Source organism: Musca domestica, unplaced genomic scaffold (assembly GCF_030504385.1).
Source record: "Musca domestica strain aabys unplaced genomic scaffold, Musca_domestica.polishedcontigs.V.1.1 26, whole genome shotgun sequence".
Taxonomy (NCBI): Eukaryota; Metazoa; Arthropoda; class Insecta; order Diptera; family Muscidae; genus Musca; species Musca domestica.
Genome location: NW_026712283.1, coordinates 2517763 through 2534288, shown reverse-complemented (window position 1 = coordinate 2534288; position 16526 = coordinate 2517763). Strand labels below are relative to the sequence as shown.

Genomic DNA, 16526 nt, shown 5'->3' with positions numbered 1-16526 from the left:
GACATCTTAAAGGCCATCAACCCATAATGAAGTTCTACAATCAATAGAAGACGCCTTAAAGATCTGCGGAAGGTCTTATATATATTGGCTGCGGGTCTCCATCATTATATCCAGAAGACTTGAGAAAACTTCCTTTAAAAGGTCATCCAGATGGCTTCCAGATGGGTTTCTATCCAGAGAAGATTTAAAGTAGGTCTTCCATCCACAGGAGACCTGCAAAAGGTCGTCTACTTATAGAGAATCTCTAACGTCCTTTAAAAGGTCATCCAGATGGCTTTCAGAAGGGTTTCTATCCAGAGAAGATTTATAGTAGGTCTTCCATCCACAGGAGACCTGCAAAAGGTCGTCTACTTATAGAAAATCTCTAAAAAATGTTTCTATTCATGGAAGTTCTCTAAAAGGTCTTCATCCATAGAATGTCTGTTAAGGATCGTCTATCAATGGAAGACTTGTATCCATAGAAGACCAGTAAAGGGTCTTCTATAAAAATACGAACTGCAGAAGGGCTTCTAAGCATGAATGACCTAAAAAGCTTTTCTATTCACAGATGACCTATAAAGGCTCTTCTATTCATAGAAGACCTACAAATGCTCTTATGTGTATAGATCTATAAAAGCCTTTCTATAGACCTATAAAAGCTGTTCTATACAGGGTGAGATGAAAAAACTGCAACCAATTTCAGACTGCTGTCATTTCTAAACCACTCGTCCGACAGCTGTTAAGTTATTCCAGTGACAGCTCATTATATCGTTTACAAGCGTACAAAAGCATTTTGGTGAGAGTTTTCAAGAAAAAAGGATATTCGTGATGGAATTCAAGCGTGATAGTGAGATTTATTTATATTTGACTGAAAAACCACAAGAGGCTATCGTTAGAGCACTCCAGCATTTAAATGTGAATAAATCTTTTGTGTCTCGTACCATCGTCATCAAGGAAGTGGGCGGAAGAAAACAGCAACATCAAGAGAAATGGTTCGAAAAGTAAAGAAGCGATAGAAGCAATATTCCATTCGGCAAATATTGAAAAATGAGCTCGGGGTAAAGTCATTGAAATTCCAAAAATTGCAAGAACTTACATTGCTACAGAATGAAAATAGACTCAAAAGAGCTAAAGAATTGAGTCGCTTGGCTGAAAATGGTGAACTGCAGAACTTGGTTTTCTCCGATAAGAAAAGAAAAAATTCGTTGTCCAGCAGTTTGTAAACAAACAAAATGATCGTGTTTACTTGCTAAAGAGGTCAGCTGACCGGCCATGGTGATGGTGTGGGCCGCCATGACAGCCGATAGTAGCTCTCCGCTCGCATTAATCGACCGTGGCATCAGAATAAATGCCCAATATTATCGCGAAAATTCCTTGGGCACGCAAATATTTTGGCCGCAGACCGTGGACATTCCCACAGGACTCAGCACCATCGTACTCAGCATGCGCCAAGAATGGTTACAAAATGAGGTTCATCATTTCCACTATTATGTCTGGAGTGTTTTGGAAAGCAAAAAATACCAAAGTGTCGATCACCTCAAGCAAGGGATTTGCCGGGAATGGGCCGAAATTCGGGCAGCGTGTAACGGTTTCATTGGCCGTTTGAAGGCCATAATTCGTGCCAGACGTGCCCAATTCGAAGAAATCTAAACTTATTCTAAAACTTGATGCTATTCTCGACATTTTTTGCTTTCATCCAATAAAATTAAAAAAAAAAAAAAAATGAAAAAATTATGGCGTTTGTCTTTGTTGCAGTTTTTTTATATCACCCTGAGAGAAGAAGCAGAGCTAAAATAATTATTTTTCGAAATGTGCATAATAATTGTTTGAAAAGTACTAAGTGGTACTAAGTTTGTAACTAAAAGGGATAGAGCTGAATTTCCGAAATTTGATAATTGCACGAAAAGTACTAAATTTGATATTGGTTTTACGGATTGAGCTGGAATCCTGAAATTTGATATTGATGCCACAGTTGGTGTCTGAGGTCGAAAGAAGAAATTGGGTTTGGATATGTGTATTTAATTGTACTAAATGGTACTAAATTGGGTAAATTTTGGTATTTGTGAAGGGATGAAACCGTGATCTTTTATATTGTGATTACTATTGGTGTCCAAGATTGAGATTTGGAACGAGCTTGCAAATGAGTACTAAAATTATACGAAAAGTGCCAAATGTTACTGAATTAGTTATTGAGTGAATGCATAGAGCTAGAATCACGAAACTTGATATAGAGGTCTCTGTTGCTATTTGGTGTTAAGACTTTGCAATTTCGTATTATATATTATGTTCCAAAAGTACTAAATTTTACTTATTTTGAATCACTGTTGATGTCTAAGATGGAGAGATGTAAATTGTCTTGGATATGCGTAATAAATTTAAAAATAATCGATTTTAGGGTAAACAAGGTAAGGTAAATATTTTCCTATTTTTCTTTCCGAAAATGGACGAAAATTGAATAAATATAAAACCTTGAAAGTCTGAAAATTTAGTATGTTGTATGAAGTTTTAATAAGAAAATTTTGTTTTAACAATATGAACTGTGCATTTTGAGTACTAAAGAGACTTCTTCTTTTGTATCTTTTTGTCTACAATAAAGTTTTATGAAGTTTATGTTATTTCCATGCATCAACTCGAAAAAGAGTCAAGAGAATTTAATTTAATTAAAATTTATTCAAAATAATATTTTCACATGTTTTTGACCACATTTGTTTAATTATACCCTACAACACTATGTGTTGGGGGTATTATAAGTTTGATTGGGTCAGAATTTATGTAACACCTCGAAATATTGGTTTCCCATATAGGAAAGTATATATGGATCTTCCTAGCTCGCCGAGCTGAGTCGATCTAGTTATGTATGTCCGTCCGTCTGTCCGTCTGTCCGTCTGTCCGCCTGTCCGCCTGTCCATGTTAATTTGTAATCACGCTACAGGTCGCAATTAGAAGATCGCCAAATGTTTAGGGGTTGAAATGGACCAAATACTGAAAAAATGTCGGATTTTGCAGTAGCTATACAGGTCGCAATTATGGACCAATCGACGCGGAATTTCGCATGTAGCTAAAGTTTAGGGCGGGGAAGAAGCCTACCAATTTGGGTGGTCATCGGATAATATTTAGCGGGTAAAATATCTTTTGTGTTGAAAAAATTCAAAAATTTTCATTAAACCGCGAATATTTTTAATCCCTGCGAAATCACAAAGCCATGACAAGGTTACTTCTGATCTTTACATTGATGTTAACATCCAACAAAACGGATATATAGCAAAATATGTGCGATATATATGTTTATCAAAGAAGATATGCTTGAAAAATCTCTTATATGTCGAGAACGGCTGAACTGATTTCGACAGTTCTCATTAATTCAGAATGGCCTCTTGGCAGGAAACATAAAACGTCTAAAAAAACGCATAAAAATATTTCTCTAAAGATGAAAGTATTGATTTTGTAACATTTTCTCATATTTTTTCAATTTTGTCATATTTTTGGCATATTTTCATTTTGAATTAAACATTTGGTAATATTTCTACAGCTAACAAAACTAAGTAGTTAGGATATCAGGATATCATATACTGATCGCATTTATGACCCGATCCTTACGAAATTTTGCATGGGGATAAGATGAGGGTCAGAAGAGAAGCCTACTCTTTTTGGAGATGATCGCCATATATTTAGGGGTTGAAATGGACCAAAAAACTGCAAAATTGTCAGCAGGTCGTAATTATCGCCCGATCCTCACGCACATTTGAATGGGGGTTACCTCACATTGCAAAAGCCAAGCAGTTTCGGATGGCCATCCAAAAATATTCAATGTGTGAAGGAGTTTGCCAACTTTTGTAGACAAAATACGAAAATGTTCATTCCAGTGACTTTTTGGAGAATTCACAAATACAGGAAAGACGCACTTCTGACTATTTCGTTAACGCTGATTTCGTGGAAGAATATAGTCAAATGTCTGTATCTCATATAGATGCGTTTCAGTCAAAAACCAATAATAAATGTTAATCTTTTGCCACTTCTGAGAGATTATAGGTCTTTGAGAAATATTGGTTCCAGATCTAGGAAGACCATTTACGTGCAACATCTACCAATAAATTGGAAATGAGCAAATTAATTTAAGTTGCTATTATTCGAAAATTGGAGAACGGAACCTTGTGGAATTCTTTCGAGTATCTCGCCTATATAAACTGTATCGTTTATTATAGTGTTGTAGGGTATTAAACGGTCGGCCCCGCTCGACTGTAGCCTTTGATTACTTGTTTTTTTTTTGTATAATTGATTTATAGTGAAATTTGAAGAGAATAATTTTGTCTCAGACGTCATCCTTCTATAATTATGACTTTTGCATAAAGTAACACTTTTAAAATTTATGAATTTCTGGCGTTTAGGTAAAATTTAGGCTTTTGAAATATTCCGAGACCTATAGTAGAATTTTATGACAAATAATTCCATTAAAAGAGAGTTTTTTTTACCATATTTTGAAAAGAAGGATCAAAAAGACACCTTTTGTGACTCACTTAAGAATTTTCTACTAAAATAATCCTCGTAATGTAATCAGCAATGCTAGCGGAGACACCTAAGTGCAAAAATTCCAATTGACTAAAATCCGAAAATTCTAAAAAAAAAATCATTGCTGTGAATTTTCAAAACGCGAAATTGGACTGTAACTTTTTAGCCTTTCATCTTAAAAATAAACCTTTTTATCTCATTTTATTAAAGTGCATTAATTTCAACCATTGTTCTCGTTGTTTGTTTATTTTTTTTCAGAACTAAAGCCCTTGAAGAACGCAACAAGGACATGGTGCGAGAAATTGAACTGGCAAACAATGAATTGGCGTGTCTGCGTGATGAATGTAAGGAGCATCGTTTCGAAAAGGCCGCTCTCAAGGAGGAAATGGGAGCTGTAAATACGGTACGTATGTATGCATATCGGCAGATGATAGATATGCTTGGATAGTCGAGTTAAGGCAATTGTGATTCTCCATATTGATAAATGATCCAACCGTTCAATTGCATAACGAAATAAATAATAGATGTGCGTTCTTTTGGCGGATGATGGATAAATGAAGTGAAACAATAACAATTTATATAAACTTTGGATTTTTTTATTTCGTTGAGTGGCATGACAAGGGTAACAAAAGCCGTTAATAGTCAAGTCGGAATGATGATGATGTTGGCATTGAAATAGTTAATTCTCTATGTTTTTGGGTAGATAATAAAATTATTTTTTGAATTATTTTCTTATGCTGTAACCCATAAGGAAAGGACGAGAGTCGAATAGCACCGACTATATGATATTCCAGGAACGTAAGTAGGTTGGGGGACAGAGCCCCCTCTGAAATGGCTATTTTTCTGAAATTATATATTTTACATGAAAAACAAGGAAAAAAGCGGCTAAGTTCGGTCAGAACCAACTTTTATAACCAACTTTTATAACTCTCCACCACTTGGAAGGAACTTTAAAAAATTAAAATAAAATTCCGTTGAAGAAGTTAAAAAGTATCAGTAGGTTTTGCAGACAGATGTATACCCTCAGCCAAAGTTCGATTATTTAAATATATTTTGACTTCTGTTATGATTATTCAAATTAATGACCCTCTATGGAATAGGTTCCGAAAGAATGGGCCAATATTTAAATATATTTTGACTTCTGTTATGAATAGTTAAATTAATGACCCTCTATGGAATAGGTCCCGAAGGAGTGGGCCAATATTGTCCTTTTCGTATCGGTCCTAAATAAACATAATATAAATATTGTGCCGTGCCAGGTTTGGACTATATCGACTAGTTCCTTCACTTTATATGTGATCATTTTTAGAAAAATCGCTTAATTGTTTCGCAAGTTATGACAGATAATTGTATTGAAAATGGTGACACACCTTTGAGGGACGTACCAGAAGAAATGGTCCGATCTCTACCATTTTTATAACAGGTCTTGTGCTGATGGAAATATTACGATGTACCAAGCCTGAATGGAATAGGAAGTGTTTTATAAGCGTTATGGTTTTTCAAAATTTTGATCCTTTGTGGTGGAGGTACCAGAAGGAGTGGACCCATTTATTCCATCTTTAGTCCAGACTTTGGTTTAATAAAAATATTGTGATGTGTAAAATATAAAGAGAATCGGAAGCTTATTTCGGATTTTATGATCGTTTTGGATACTCAAAACTTTGACCCTTTGTGGGGGAGGTACCAGTAGGAATGGTTCGATCTCTTCCATCTTTATATGTGTTTATAGAAATATTGAGATTTGCTAAGTCTGAATGGGAATCGGATGTTAATTTCGCATTCTATGAGTTTCAAAAATACAAAAAATTGTGGCCCTTTGTGGGGGTGGTACCAAAAGGAGTGGGCCGATATATTCCATCTTCATGCCAGACCTTGGGTTAATAAAAATATTGTGATGTGTGAAATATCAAGAGAACTTTTGGTTATTCAAAACGTTGACCCTTTGTGGGGGAGGTACCAGAAGTAAAGGTCCGATCTCTACCATCTTTATAGCAGATCTTGTGTTGATAGAAATATTGAGATGTGCCAAGTTTGAATGGAATTGGATGTCAATCCAGCGTTTTAGAAGCTTCATGAATTTTAAAAATTTTGACCCTTTGTGGGGAAGGTACCAGAAGAAGTGGACTGATATATCGATGATAAAAATATTGTGGGTCGTCTAATTTGAAGATAATCGGGCCGTTACATCACATTTGATTAAAGCTATAATTATTCAAAATGTTGACCCTTTGTGGGGCAGGTACTGGATGGAGTGAACCGATATTGTCAAATTTCACACCTGACCTAGCATTGATGTAAATATTAGGATTCGCCCTGTTGGAGAAAAATTGTATTATCCTTTCTCTTCCTGTGCAGTAAAATATTTTTTTTTTGAAATGTCGACCTTTCGTGAGGATGGTACCAGAAGGAGTGGACCGATATTGCCCATCTCCGATCTCGATCTAAGTTTGACAATAATATTATCATGTACCAAGTTTGGATCAAATCGGATACTTCCCTCGAAAGTTATCGTGTGCACCATCCAGCCAGACAGACAAACGGACAGAGACCTCTAAATCGATTCGAAGTGTCCCGAAACGGATTTCGTCCCAAGAGTCCAAGGTTTTAACACTGTTATTTCGATGAGGCACGTTTTGGCCTTATCAAATGATAGCCATTTGGCTGAGGGTATAACAAGTAAAAAAGCAGCTAAGTTCGACCAGGCCGAACTTTTAACAACCTCCACCATATGGAAGGGACTTTAACAATTTCAAATAACATTCCGTCAAAAAATACCACTTAAATAAAAACAGTTATATAGGGACTTTACGAACCACGTGGGTCCTGCATTAGAAATTTTTTGTCATATTCTGTAGTGCCGATTCCGAACTTCAAATACGAAACTTTAAACAATTCCGGCTCATAATGTCGCTAATATTATTAAAATATCGAATAAAGAGAGGTACCGTTATATGGGGGCTATAAGAAGACGTAGGCCTGCATATGTCATTTTTGTCAAGCTTCAGATCTTCAAATACGAAATTTGAAACAATTCCGGTCTATAATGTCCCTAAAATCATGAAAATACGTTATATGTGGGCCATATGAAGAGGTGGGCCTGCATATGTCATTTTTGTCATAGCTAGTAGCAGCCATTCAGATCTTCAAATACGAAATTTGGAACAATTCCGGTCTATTATGTCTCTAAAATCAAGAAATACTGAATATCGAGAGGTATCGTCATATGGCGGCTACAAAAAAACGTGGACCAGCATACTCAATTTTTTTGTCATATGATATAGTACCCATTACGAGCTTCAAATACGTAATTTGAAACATTTTCGGTCTATAATGTCTCTAGATTCAGTAAAATACCGAATAAAGAGAAGTTCCGTTATATGGGATCTATACGAAGACTTGTGCCTGCATATGTCATTTTTGTAGCACCCATTCAGATCTTCAAATACGAAATTTGAAACAATTCCGGTCTATAATGTCCTAAAATCATAAAAATGGCGAATAAGAGGAAGTACCGTTATATAGTAAGATCCGGACCTGCGTATGCTAAGACGTGGACCTGTGTATGTAATTTTTTGTCATAAATTGTAGCACCCATTCAGGTCTTCAAATACGAAATTTTAAACAATTCCGGTAAGTAATGTCGCTAAAATCACCAAAATACCGAATATCGAGAGGTACCGTTATATGGGGGCTACACGAAAACGTGGACCAGCATACTAAATTTTTTGTCGTAGGATATCGTACCCATTACAAACTTCAAATACGAAATTTGAAACAATTCTGGTCTATAATGTCTCTAAAATCATTAAAATACCGAATGTTGGGAGGTATCGTTATGTGGGGGCCTTACCGATAAAGCCTATTAACAAACTTAACCTGCTTACTGACAAAATACGCATGTGTGCAAAATTTTAGCCTTCTATTTAAATTCGTTCGAAAGATATCGTGATTACAACAGACAGACAGCCGTATATCGGGGAGTTACAAACGGAATGCTAAAGTTAATATATCCTCCATAGAATGGTGGAGGGTATAAATATATTTTTTGCTGGTTGGGAATATTCAATCAGAATGGTGTTGATATGAATACACCTTTTCCGAAGATAGAAAAAATCTAGCTTGCTATTTCAGAGGAAACCAAAAACCCGCGATAACGCCCCTTTTGCATGCCTTACTCTCTCTCTCTCTCTCACTCACTCTTTTTCTAACTCCCAATATTGTCATATATATTTACAAAATTTATGACAAATAAAGTCCCCTTGAAAATTCTGCCACTTCTGGCGAGTGCTCAATAGCGTTCATCATCTACTTATCATCATCCTCGAAGTTATTACAAATTTCAAGTACCTCTTCAGAGGCAAAACCAAATATTATTAAAATGTCTGTCTGTCTGTCTGTTGGTTTGTTATTATTCGCTAATTCAATAACAAATACACACACGTTTTGTCATCGAGCACATACACACACACACTCATAAACAAACATATTCAAATGTAATTTCTCCGACAAACAAACGAATGAACGAACAGAAGAAAGAAAGGCGAACAAAAAAACTACGCAAAACATTTGAAAATAAATTTGAAATTCAAGTATTTCATTCAAATATTCAGGCATTATTTTTTGTTACCAAAAAAAAATGAAACCCAAGTACCCAAATACAAGTGTTGAAAAAAGCAAACGAGAAAACACTCCTAGCAATTTGCCATACAATGACGGCTATCAAATTGAATAAACCCTGCCAACGAACCAACCAACCTACCGACCAACATTCAAACACCCAAGGACCAACTCAACACTCACTCAGAAAAAATATGGTGTTGTAAACTGCAGGGAAATAAACCAAAATCAATCAACTCAAGCACTAAGCAAATAATTTCGACACACTTTCAAAAATATATGTTTTTTTTCATTGGTTCGGAGGCAGTTTGATGCTGGGGTTTTTGTTGTATTTCAACTTTTTTTTGCGTCCTACCTCCCACAATCAACATCATCATCGTAGTCGCCGTTGTTGGCATCATGGACTTGTAACGGAAAGAAATTTTGAAACAAAAAAACTCAACACATACATATATACATACCTAAATATGTAAAGGGAAAAGGGCTAACAGCAGTTGGAGGCGACTGGTTTGAACCCTAAGACGCATCTAATATTTATGGCAAAAATTGATTGATTGGCCGACAAACCATTTACTGTGGATTTAAAAAAATCAAGGACCAAGAGACCTGTAGTAGAAGATTTTTTAAGAATTTTTTTTAAGGACCAGCAAGTGTGGATTTATTTTTTTTTTCAACGATCAACAAAAATCCAAAAACCAAAAATCCTGGATTTTTAAAGGTTATTTCTCTAAGGAGGATAATCCCGAATTTTTTTAGGAATTTTTTTTAAGAACCAACAATTGTGTTTTAAAAAAATATTTTTTTAAGAAATAATCATCAATAATCAAGGATTTTAGGATCAACACGCCAAACCTAGAAACGTGGATTTTAAAAAACAAGTAAGGAAAAGTCAAAAGTCGGGCAGTGCCGACTATATGATACCCTACACAACTATGCATATTTAGTAGAGCTCCCAAACAAAAAAGATCATACCACGTATCAAAATCTGGCTTTAGAGCCTTTATAGTTTGCTATAGAGTGATTGATATTACTTGGAGATGGATAATATTAAAACATATTTGTATATCGGAGCCGAGTTGCACAAAATGGAAACGTACGTCCCGAAATTCACTCCATTTGGGTATATGTGAGAGACTTAAACACCAAATCGGGTGAAACATATATATGGGTGCTATAGCTATATCTGAACCATTTTTTTTCCAAATTTGATAAAATTCAGGGATTTTGGACTGATATTGGCAATTCGGTGTACAATTAACCCGAAATCGGTTGAAGATATATATGAGACCTATATCCAAATCTGAACCGATCTTGATAAAATTTGTCAGAAGTGTATCTGTTCTGTATCTGATAACTGGTACCAAATATCATTGTTGTCGAATGCATATTACGAATGTGAGGGACTTAAATACCAAATCAGATTATAGATATATATGATAGTACCCATATATATCTATAATCTGATTTGGTGTTTAAGTCCCTCACATTCGTAATATATCTGAACCAATTTTCACCAAATTTAATGTACTTGCTTCCAGACTGAATTTGGTCGGATAAGCTGAAATTCAGTCAATTTGGGCTGACATTAGCCATTTGGTGCACAAATAACCCGAAATCGGTTGAGGATATATATAAGAGCTATATCCAAATTTGAACCGATCTTGACAAAATTTGATACTCTTATTTCAGAGGTGTATTTGATACCCGGTACCAAATATAATTCTTCTGGAGTGCATATTACGCATGTGAGGGACTTAAAGCCCCAAATCGGATGAAACACATATATGGGAGGTATAGCTATATCTGAACCGATTTACTCCAAATTTGAAGAACTGGTTATGAATTCAGTCGGATATGCCAAAATGCATTTTATTTGGGCTGACATTAGCCATATACCCTAATCTTAACCGATGTCGATAAAATTTGACAGAGGTAATTTCAAGCAGTATCTGATGTCCGGTACAAAAAAATCATTCTTCTGGAGTGCATATTACGCATGTGAGGGACTTAAAACCCCAAATCGGATGAAATATATATATGGAAGTTATAGCTATATTTGAACCGATTTTCTCCAATTTGATTAACTTGCTGCTAGAGATAATTCGGTGGAATATACCAAAAATATATGTCAGTTGGACGATTCGAAGGTAATTGAGAACTTGGGGATTGTCGCCATATGTTTATGGATGAGGGAGATTAGGAATTAAGATGCTTTTGCTCGTGATGTTAGTTATTTAAAGGTAATCGGGAACTTATGGTCGTCGGCTATCGACGTATTGTATGTTATCAGGATTAACGAATCTTAGTTGACAAGTTGGTGGTAACAGGAAACTTCAGTGAATGGCCATCGGGTGGATAATCGGGATTTACGATGTAGCTGGTTGGGGGATGTTGATGTCCAGATCTTCAGAGAGAGTTGGGGACTCGCCGTATTCTCGTTAGGGGATAACAGTTCACTGTAGACATACTCGGGAAAATATATCCAGGTCTTTTGGTAGCTTACGTGAGGTATCTTCGGTAGAAGCCGTCAAGGTCTAACATGGATCGGAATTAATTCAGGTTCGGCAAAAAATTGTACAACAAAATTTTCATTCCAACAGTTCGTGTTAAATCTTTTAAGTACACAAATTCACAATTTGTTCAGTTTGACCAGAAATTTCGGAAAATAATAATAATAGGAGCATTTATGCCTTTTAAACCAAAAAGTCTTCGAAATCTCTCGTTTTCTGAAGTTTACCGAGGAGAATGTTACCAAACCATTGCATAATATTAAATTTCAGAATTTCAGCTTATTTCTTTATCCCAATACTAAAATTTAGTACTTTTCGTACAATTATAATGCATATTTGAAAGACCATAATTAGATCTCAACCACAGCCACCAACAGTGACATCTATATAAAATTTCGGAATTTCGTCTCAATTCCTTCACCCAATACCAATCTTAGTACTACTTAGTATTTTTAGCACTATTTTAGTACACATTTCACCTAATACCAAATTGTGCCATTTCCAAAACCACCTCTTTATCACAACCCAACCAGCAAAAGGGACCCAAATACAAAATTTCAAAATTCCAGCTTCATCCGTTAACTCTTAACCAAACTATCCCAAAATTAAGTACCGTACACATTTGCAAAGCCACCATATATATATCAAACATTGATTCTCATAAAAAAGTTTCAGGTTTTTAGGTCTATCTGTCATATAACACCAAATGGTATCATTTTAAAAGTTTAGTACCATTTTAGTGCTTTTTGCAATCTTAAAGTTCGAATTTTCAAAGACTCATTTCGTTTGTCTAAAACAAAGTATTCAATTTTTTGTACATTTTAGTACTTTTCGTATCGTTTAAGTTCTAATTTGTAATAAACCATCCTTATCACACGCCTACGCAACACAACTGGACTTCTTGCAAAATTTCAGATCCAGTTGATTCATCTGGGCGTTGATTCTAGATCAGTCCGTCAGTTATTTCACTACTTTTATAGCCCTTTAAGAAGCATATTTAAAACCTCCACGACTTATCTTTAAAAATAGGTAATTTGAGGCTTATTGGTACTTGAAAACCATTTGAATGTCTAGCAGAGAAAGGACAATGTTCCGAGGTCTTCTATAGACATAAATTTTCCATAAAAGAGGTCCTTCATTGATAAAGAAAACCTTCATGAGGTTTTCCATAGTTGAGCTTTCAGATGTATTCCATAGATAATAAGGTCATTAGAGGTAGTCGATATAAAAACGATCTTCATGAGGACCTTTGAAAAGTATTCAAAATATGGAAGATATTTTGTAGGTATCCTATTCATATGAAGGACATAAAATATATATGTCCATGCACCTAAGTAGGGTATCATGCAAAAGCCCACGATGCGAAAGTTTTAACATTCTTGTTTTTTTGTTTTATTTTTTTCGACTGATAGGACGAGCGAGTGAACATCAACATAGTTAAAAACTTATGATTTGTATGTAATACTTTGAATAACCATATGCGTGTAGGAGTGTGTTGGCCACCTCCGTATGTGTATGTGTATGTGTGTGAGTGTTCATCGTCATATGAATTCTGTTTGTTTTGTGTTAGAATTAGTAGAGGATAAAGTGTTTGAACAAGACAAAGTTTTTTTCCACCCCACCATAAATGTGTTAGAGAAGCGTTCGTTTTTTGCACTTAGTTTTGGTATGTATTTTTGTGTGTATGTGTGTTTGGTGTGTGTGTTAGTGTGTGTGTAAAACAGTCGTTGCGTGGTGTTTGCATGTAATTTAAAAACCGTTTGAATTTGTCTATAAAAATAAAACTTGATCAACAAATTCATAAGTTTGTTTTATGTGTAGTTTTTTGGGTGTGTGTAGGTGAGTTTTTTTGTAAAAATGTAGCATAATTTCGGGGGGAGGGGAGGGGATGGAGATGTTGTTAGGCAATGTAATGGAAGGTATTTTTGTAAGAGATTGAAGATGCAAACAAATTAGGATAAATTGGTTAACGGGTCCTTTGAGAAACATCCTTTTAATGTATCGGTCCTAAAAAAACACTCTTAAAACTTCCACGATTTTTGTTCTGAAAGAACTTTGAGAAGTATTCTTTAATCTGTAGGTTCTTGAAAAATATTTTTAAAAGTCCACGATTATTCGTAATATCCGTACCTATAGATGCTTGAAAAATATTCTTAAAAGATCTACGATTGTTTGTCTGAGGGTCCTTCGAAAAGTATCCTTAAAATCTGTGGGTCCTTAAAAAAATATTCTTAAAAGATCCACGTTTGTTGGTCGGAAGGTCCTTCGAGAAGTGTCCTTAAAATCTAGGTGCTTGAAAACATATTCTTATCCAAGATTTTTGGTCTGAAGGTCCTTTGAGAACTATCATTAAAATCCGTAGGACCTTAAAAAATGTTTTTTAAAAATCCACATTTATTGATATAAAGGTCCTTGGAGAATTAATTTTAAAACTCATGAAAAAATATTCTTAGAAACTCCGCGATTATTGTTCAAAAAGAACTTTTAAAAGGATCCTTCAAATCTGTAGGCCCTTGAAATAATATCCTTAAAATCAGAAGGTCATCGAAAAAAATTTTCTTAAAAAATCCACGATTATAGGTTTTATCTGCAGGTCCTTGATAAAATATTCTTTAAAAATCCATGATTACTGGTCTTAAAGTCCTTTGGGAAATATCCTTAAAATCTGTAGGCCATTAAAAAAATATTCTTAAAAAAACACGATTGTTTTTTCTGAATGTCCTTTAAGAAGTATCCATAAAATTTGTAGGTCATTGAAAAAGTTCACGATTATTGGTCTGAAGGTCCTTTGATAGGTATCCTTAAAATCAGTAGGTCCTTGAAAAAAAAATTCTTACAAAATCCACGATTATTGTTCTGAAGGACCTTTGAGAAGTATCCTTAAAATCCGTAGGACCTTAAAAATTATTCTAACAAAATCCACCATTATTGTTTTGAAGGTACTTTGAAAAGTATCCTTTATCCAGCAGGTCCTTACACAAATATTCTTAAAAAATCCACGACTATTGTACTTAATGTCCTTTGAGAATTATCTTTAAAATTTACCGATTCTTGAAAAACATTCTTAAAAAATCCACTATTATTGGCATGGAGATCCTTTGAAAAATATCCTTAAAATCTGTAGGTCCTTAAAAAAATGTTCTTAAAAATCCACAATTATTGGTCTTAGGGTGCTTTGAGAATTATTTTTAACATCTATAGATCCTTGCAAAAATCTTCTTAAAAAAATCCACGATTATTGGTCTAAGGGTTCTTTGAGAATTATATTTAAAATCTATCGATATTTGAAAAAATATTTTTAAAAACATCCACGATAATTAGTCTGAAAGTCCTTTGAGAAGTATCCTTAAAATCTGAAAAAAATAAATGAAAAATGATTCTTTAAAAATCCAAGTCCTTGAAAAAATATTCTTTAAAAATCCAGTTCCTTGAAAAATGATTTTTTAAAAATTCACGTCCTTGAAAAATTATTCGATAAAAATTCACGTCCTTGAAAAAATAATCATTAGAAATCCTTGAAAAAATGATTTTTTAAAAATCCACGTCCTTGAAAAATTATTCTATAATCTTGAAAAAATAATCTTTAAAAATCCAGTTCCTTGAAAAATGATCCTTTCCACTTCCTTGAAAAAATGATTCTTTAAAAATCCACGTCCTTGAAAAAATAATCTTTAAAAATCCTTAAAAATCCAGTTCCTTGAAAAATGATTCTAAAAAATTCACGTCCTTGAAAAAATAATCTTTAAAAATCCTTAAAAATCCAGTTTCTTGAAAAAGTATTCTATACAAATCCACGTCCTTGAAAAAATAATCTTTAAAAATCCTTAAAAATCCAGTTCCTTGAAAAATGATTCTAAAAAATTCACGTCCTTGAAAAAATAATCTTTAAAAATCCTTAAAAATCCAGTTTCTTGAAAAAGTATTCTATACAAATCCACGTCCTTGAAAAAATAATCTTTAAAAATCCAGTTCCTTGAAACTTGATTCTTTAAAAATCCACGTCCTTGAAAAATGATCCTTTCTACTTCCTTGAAAAATTATTCTATAAAAATCCAGTTCCTTGAAAAAATGTTCTATAAAAATCGTTAAAAGTCCAGTTCCTTGAAAAATGATTCTTTAGAAATCCACGTCCTTGAAAAGCGTTTCCTTAAAAAAACTCATCCTTGATAATTGATTGTTTAAAAATTCACGTCCATGAAAGAATACTGTTAAAAATCCACGATAATTGACCCTTAAAATTTTTCTTTAAACATTTTAGAGATCCACGTTTATTGAAATTTTAGGATTTTTGTTCTGGTAATCCTTTTTCAAATATCCCTAAGAAATCTACGAAATTTTGTCATTTTTCCAATTCCACTTGGAAAATCTAACAAATATATTTTCCACTCACTGTTACGAAATTAAATTTCCCTTCTAAGTTCTCCGCGTATTCTATTTGATTTAGCAAAAACATTTTAACATGATTTTATATTCGAAAGTAACAACAATTTCATGCATACATTTTTATTGAGCCACTACCGCTTTTTCTCTGTTTATTTTTTGATGTATCACTCACCGTTCATGCTTCCAACCAAATGCACTAGCTTCTGAGCTTTATTGTGTTAGCGTTTCCCCTTCGAAGTGGGGGTTTTGTCTTTAAGAGCATACCATTAAATTGAAAGTTACTTCTCTAAAAATCATCTTCTACGACATGAATAGAAAAAAAAAAAAACTAATCAAGCATCTGAGAGTGGCTGGAAAGGATGGATAGATGGACGGATAGATGGCTGAAAGGATGGATGGATGATGGGTCGTGAATAGATTGATGGCTGGGAAAAGTTTGCATGAATAGTGCCATGAACGTGCAAAGGCATTGATAAGTGTATACAAACAACCATATACACACACAGTACAGAAGCAAGGATGTTTCTGGCG

The 16526-nt window shown here is 34.3% G+C and overlaps 1 protein-coding gene across 1 annotated transcript in view; it reads left to right on the top strand.

The window, feature by feature from the left end:
- LOC101896666 (uncharacterized) overlaps positions 1–16526 on the top strand; it is a 66689-nt gene that overhangs the window by 24975 nt on the left and 25188 nt on the right. Inside the window, exon 3 of the mRNA XM_059123883.1 lies at positions 4744–4888. Within this exon, the coding sequence (XP_058979866.1) occupies positions 4744–4888 (145 nt within the window). The remainder of the gene's footprint in view (positions 1–4743; positions 4889–16526) is intronic.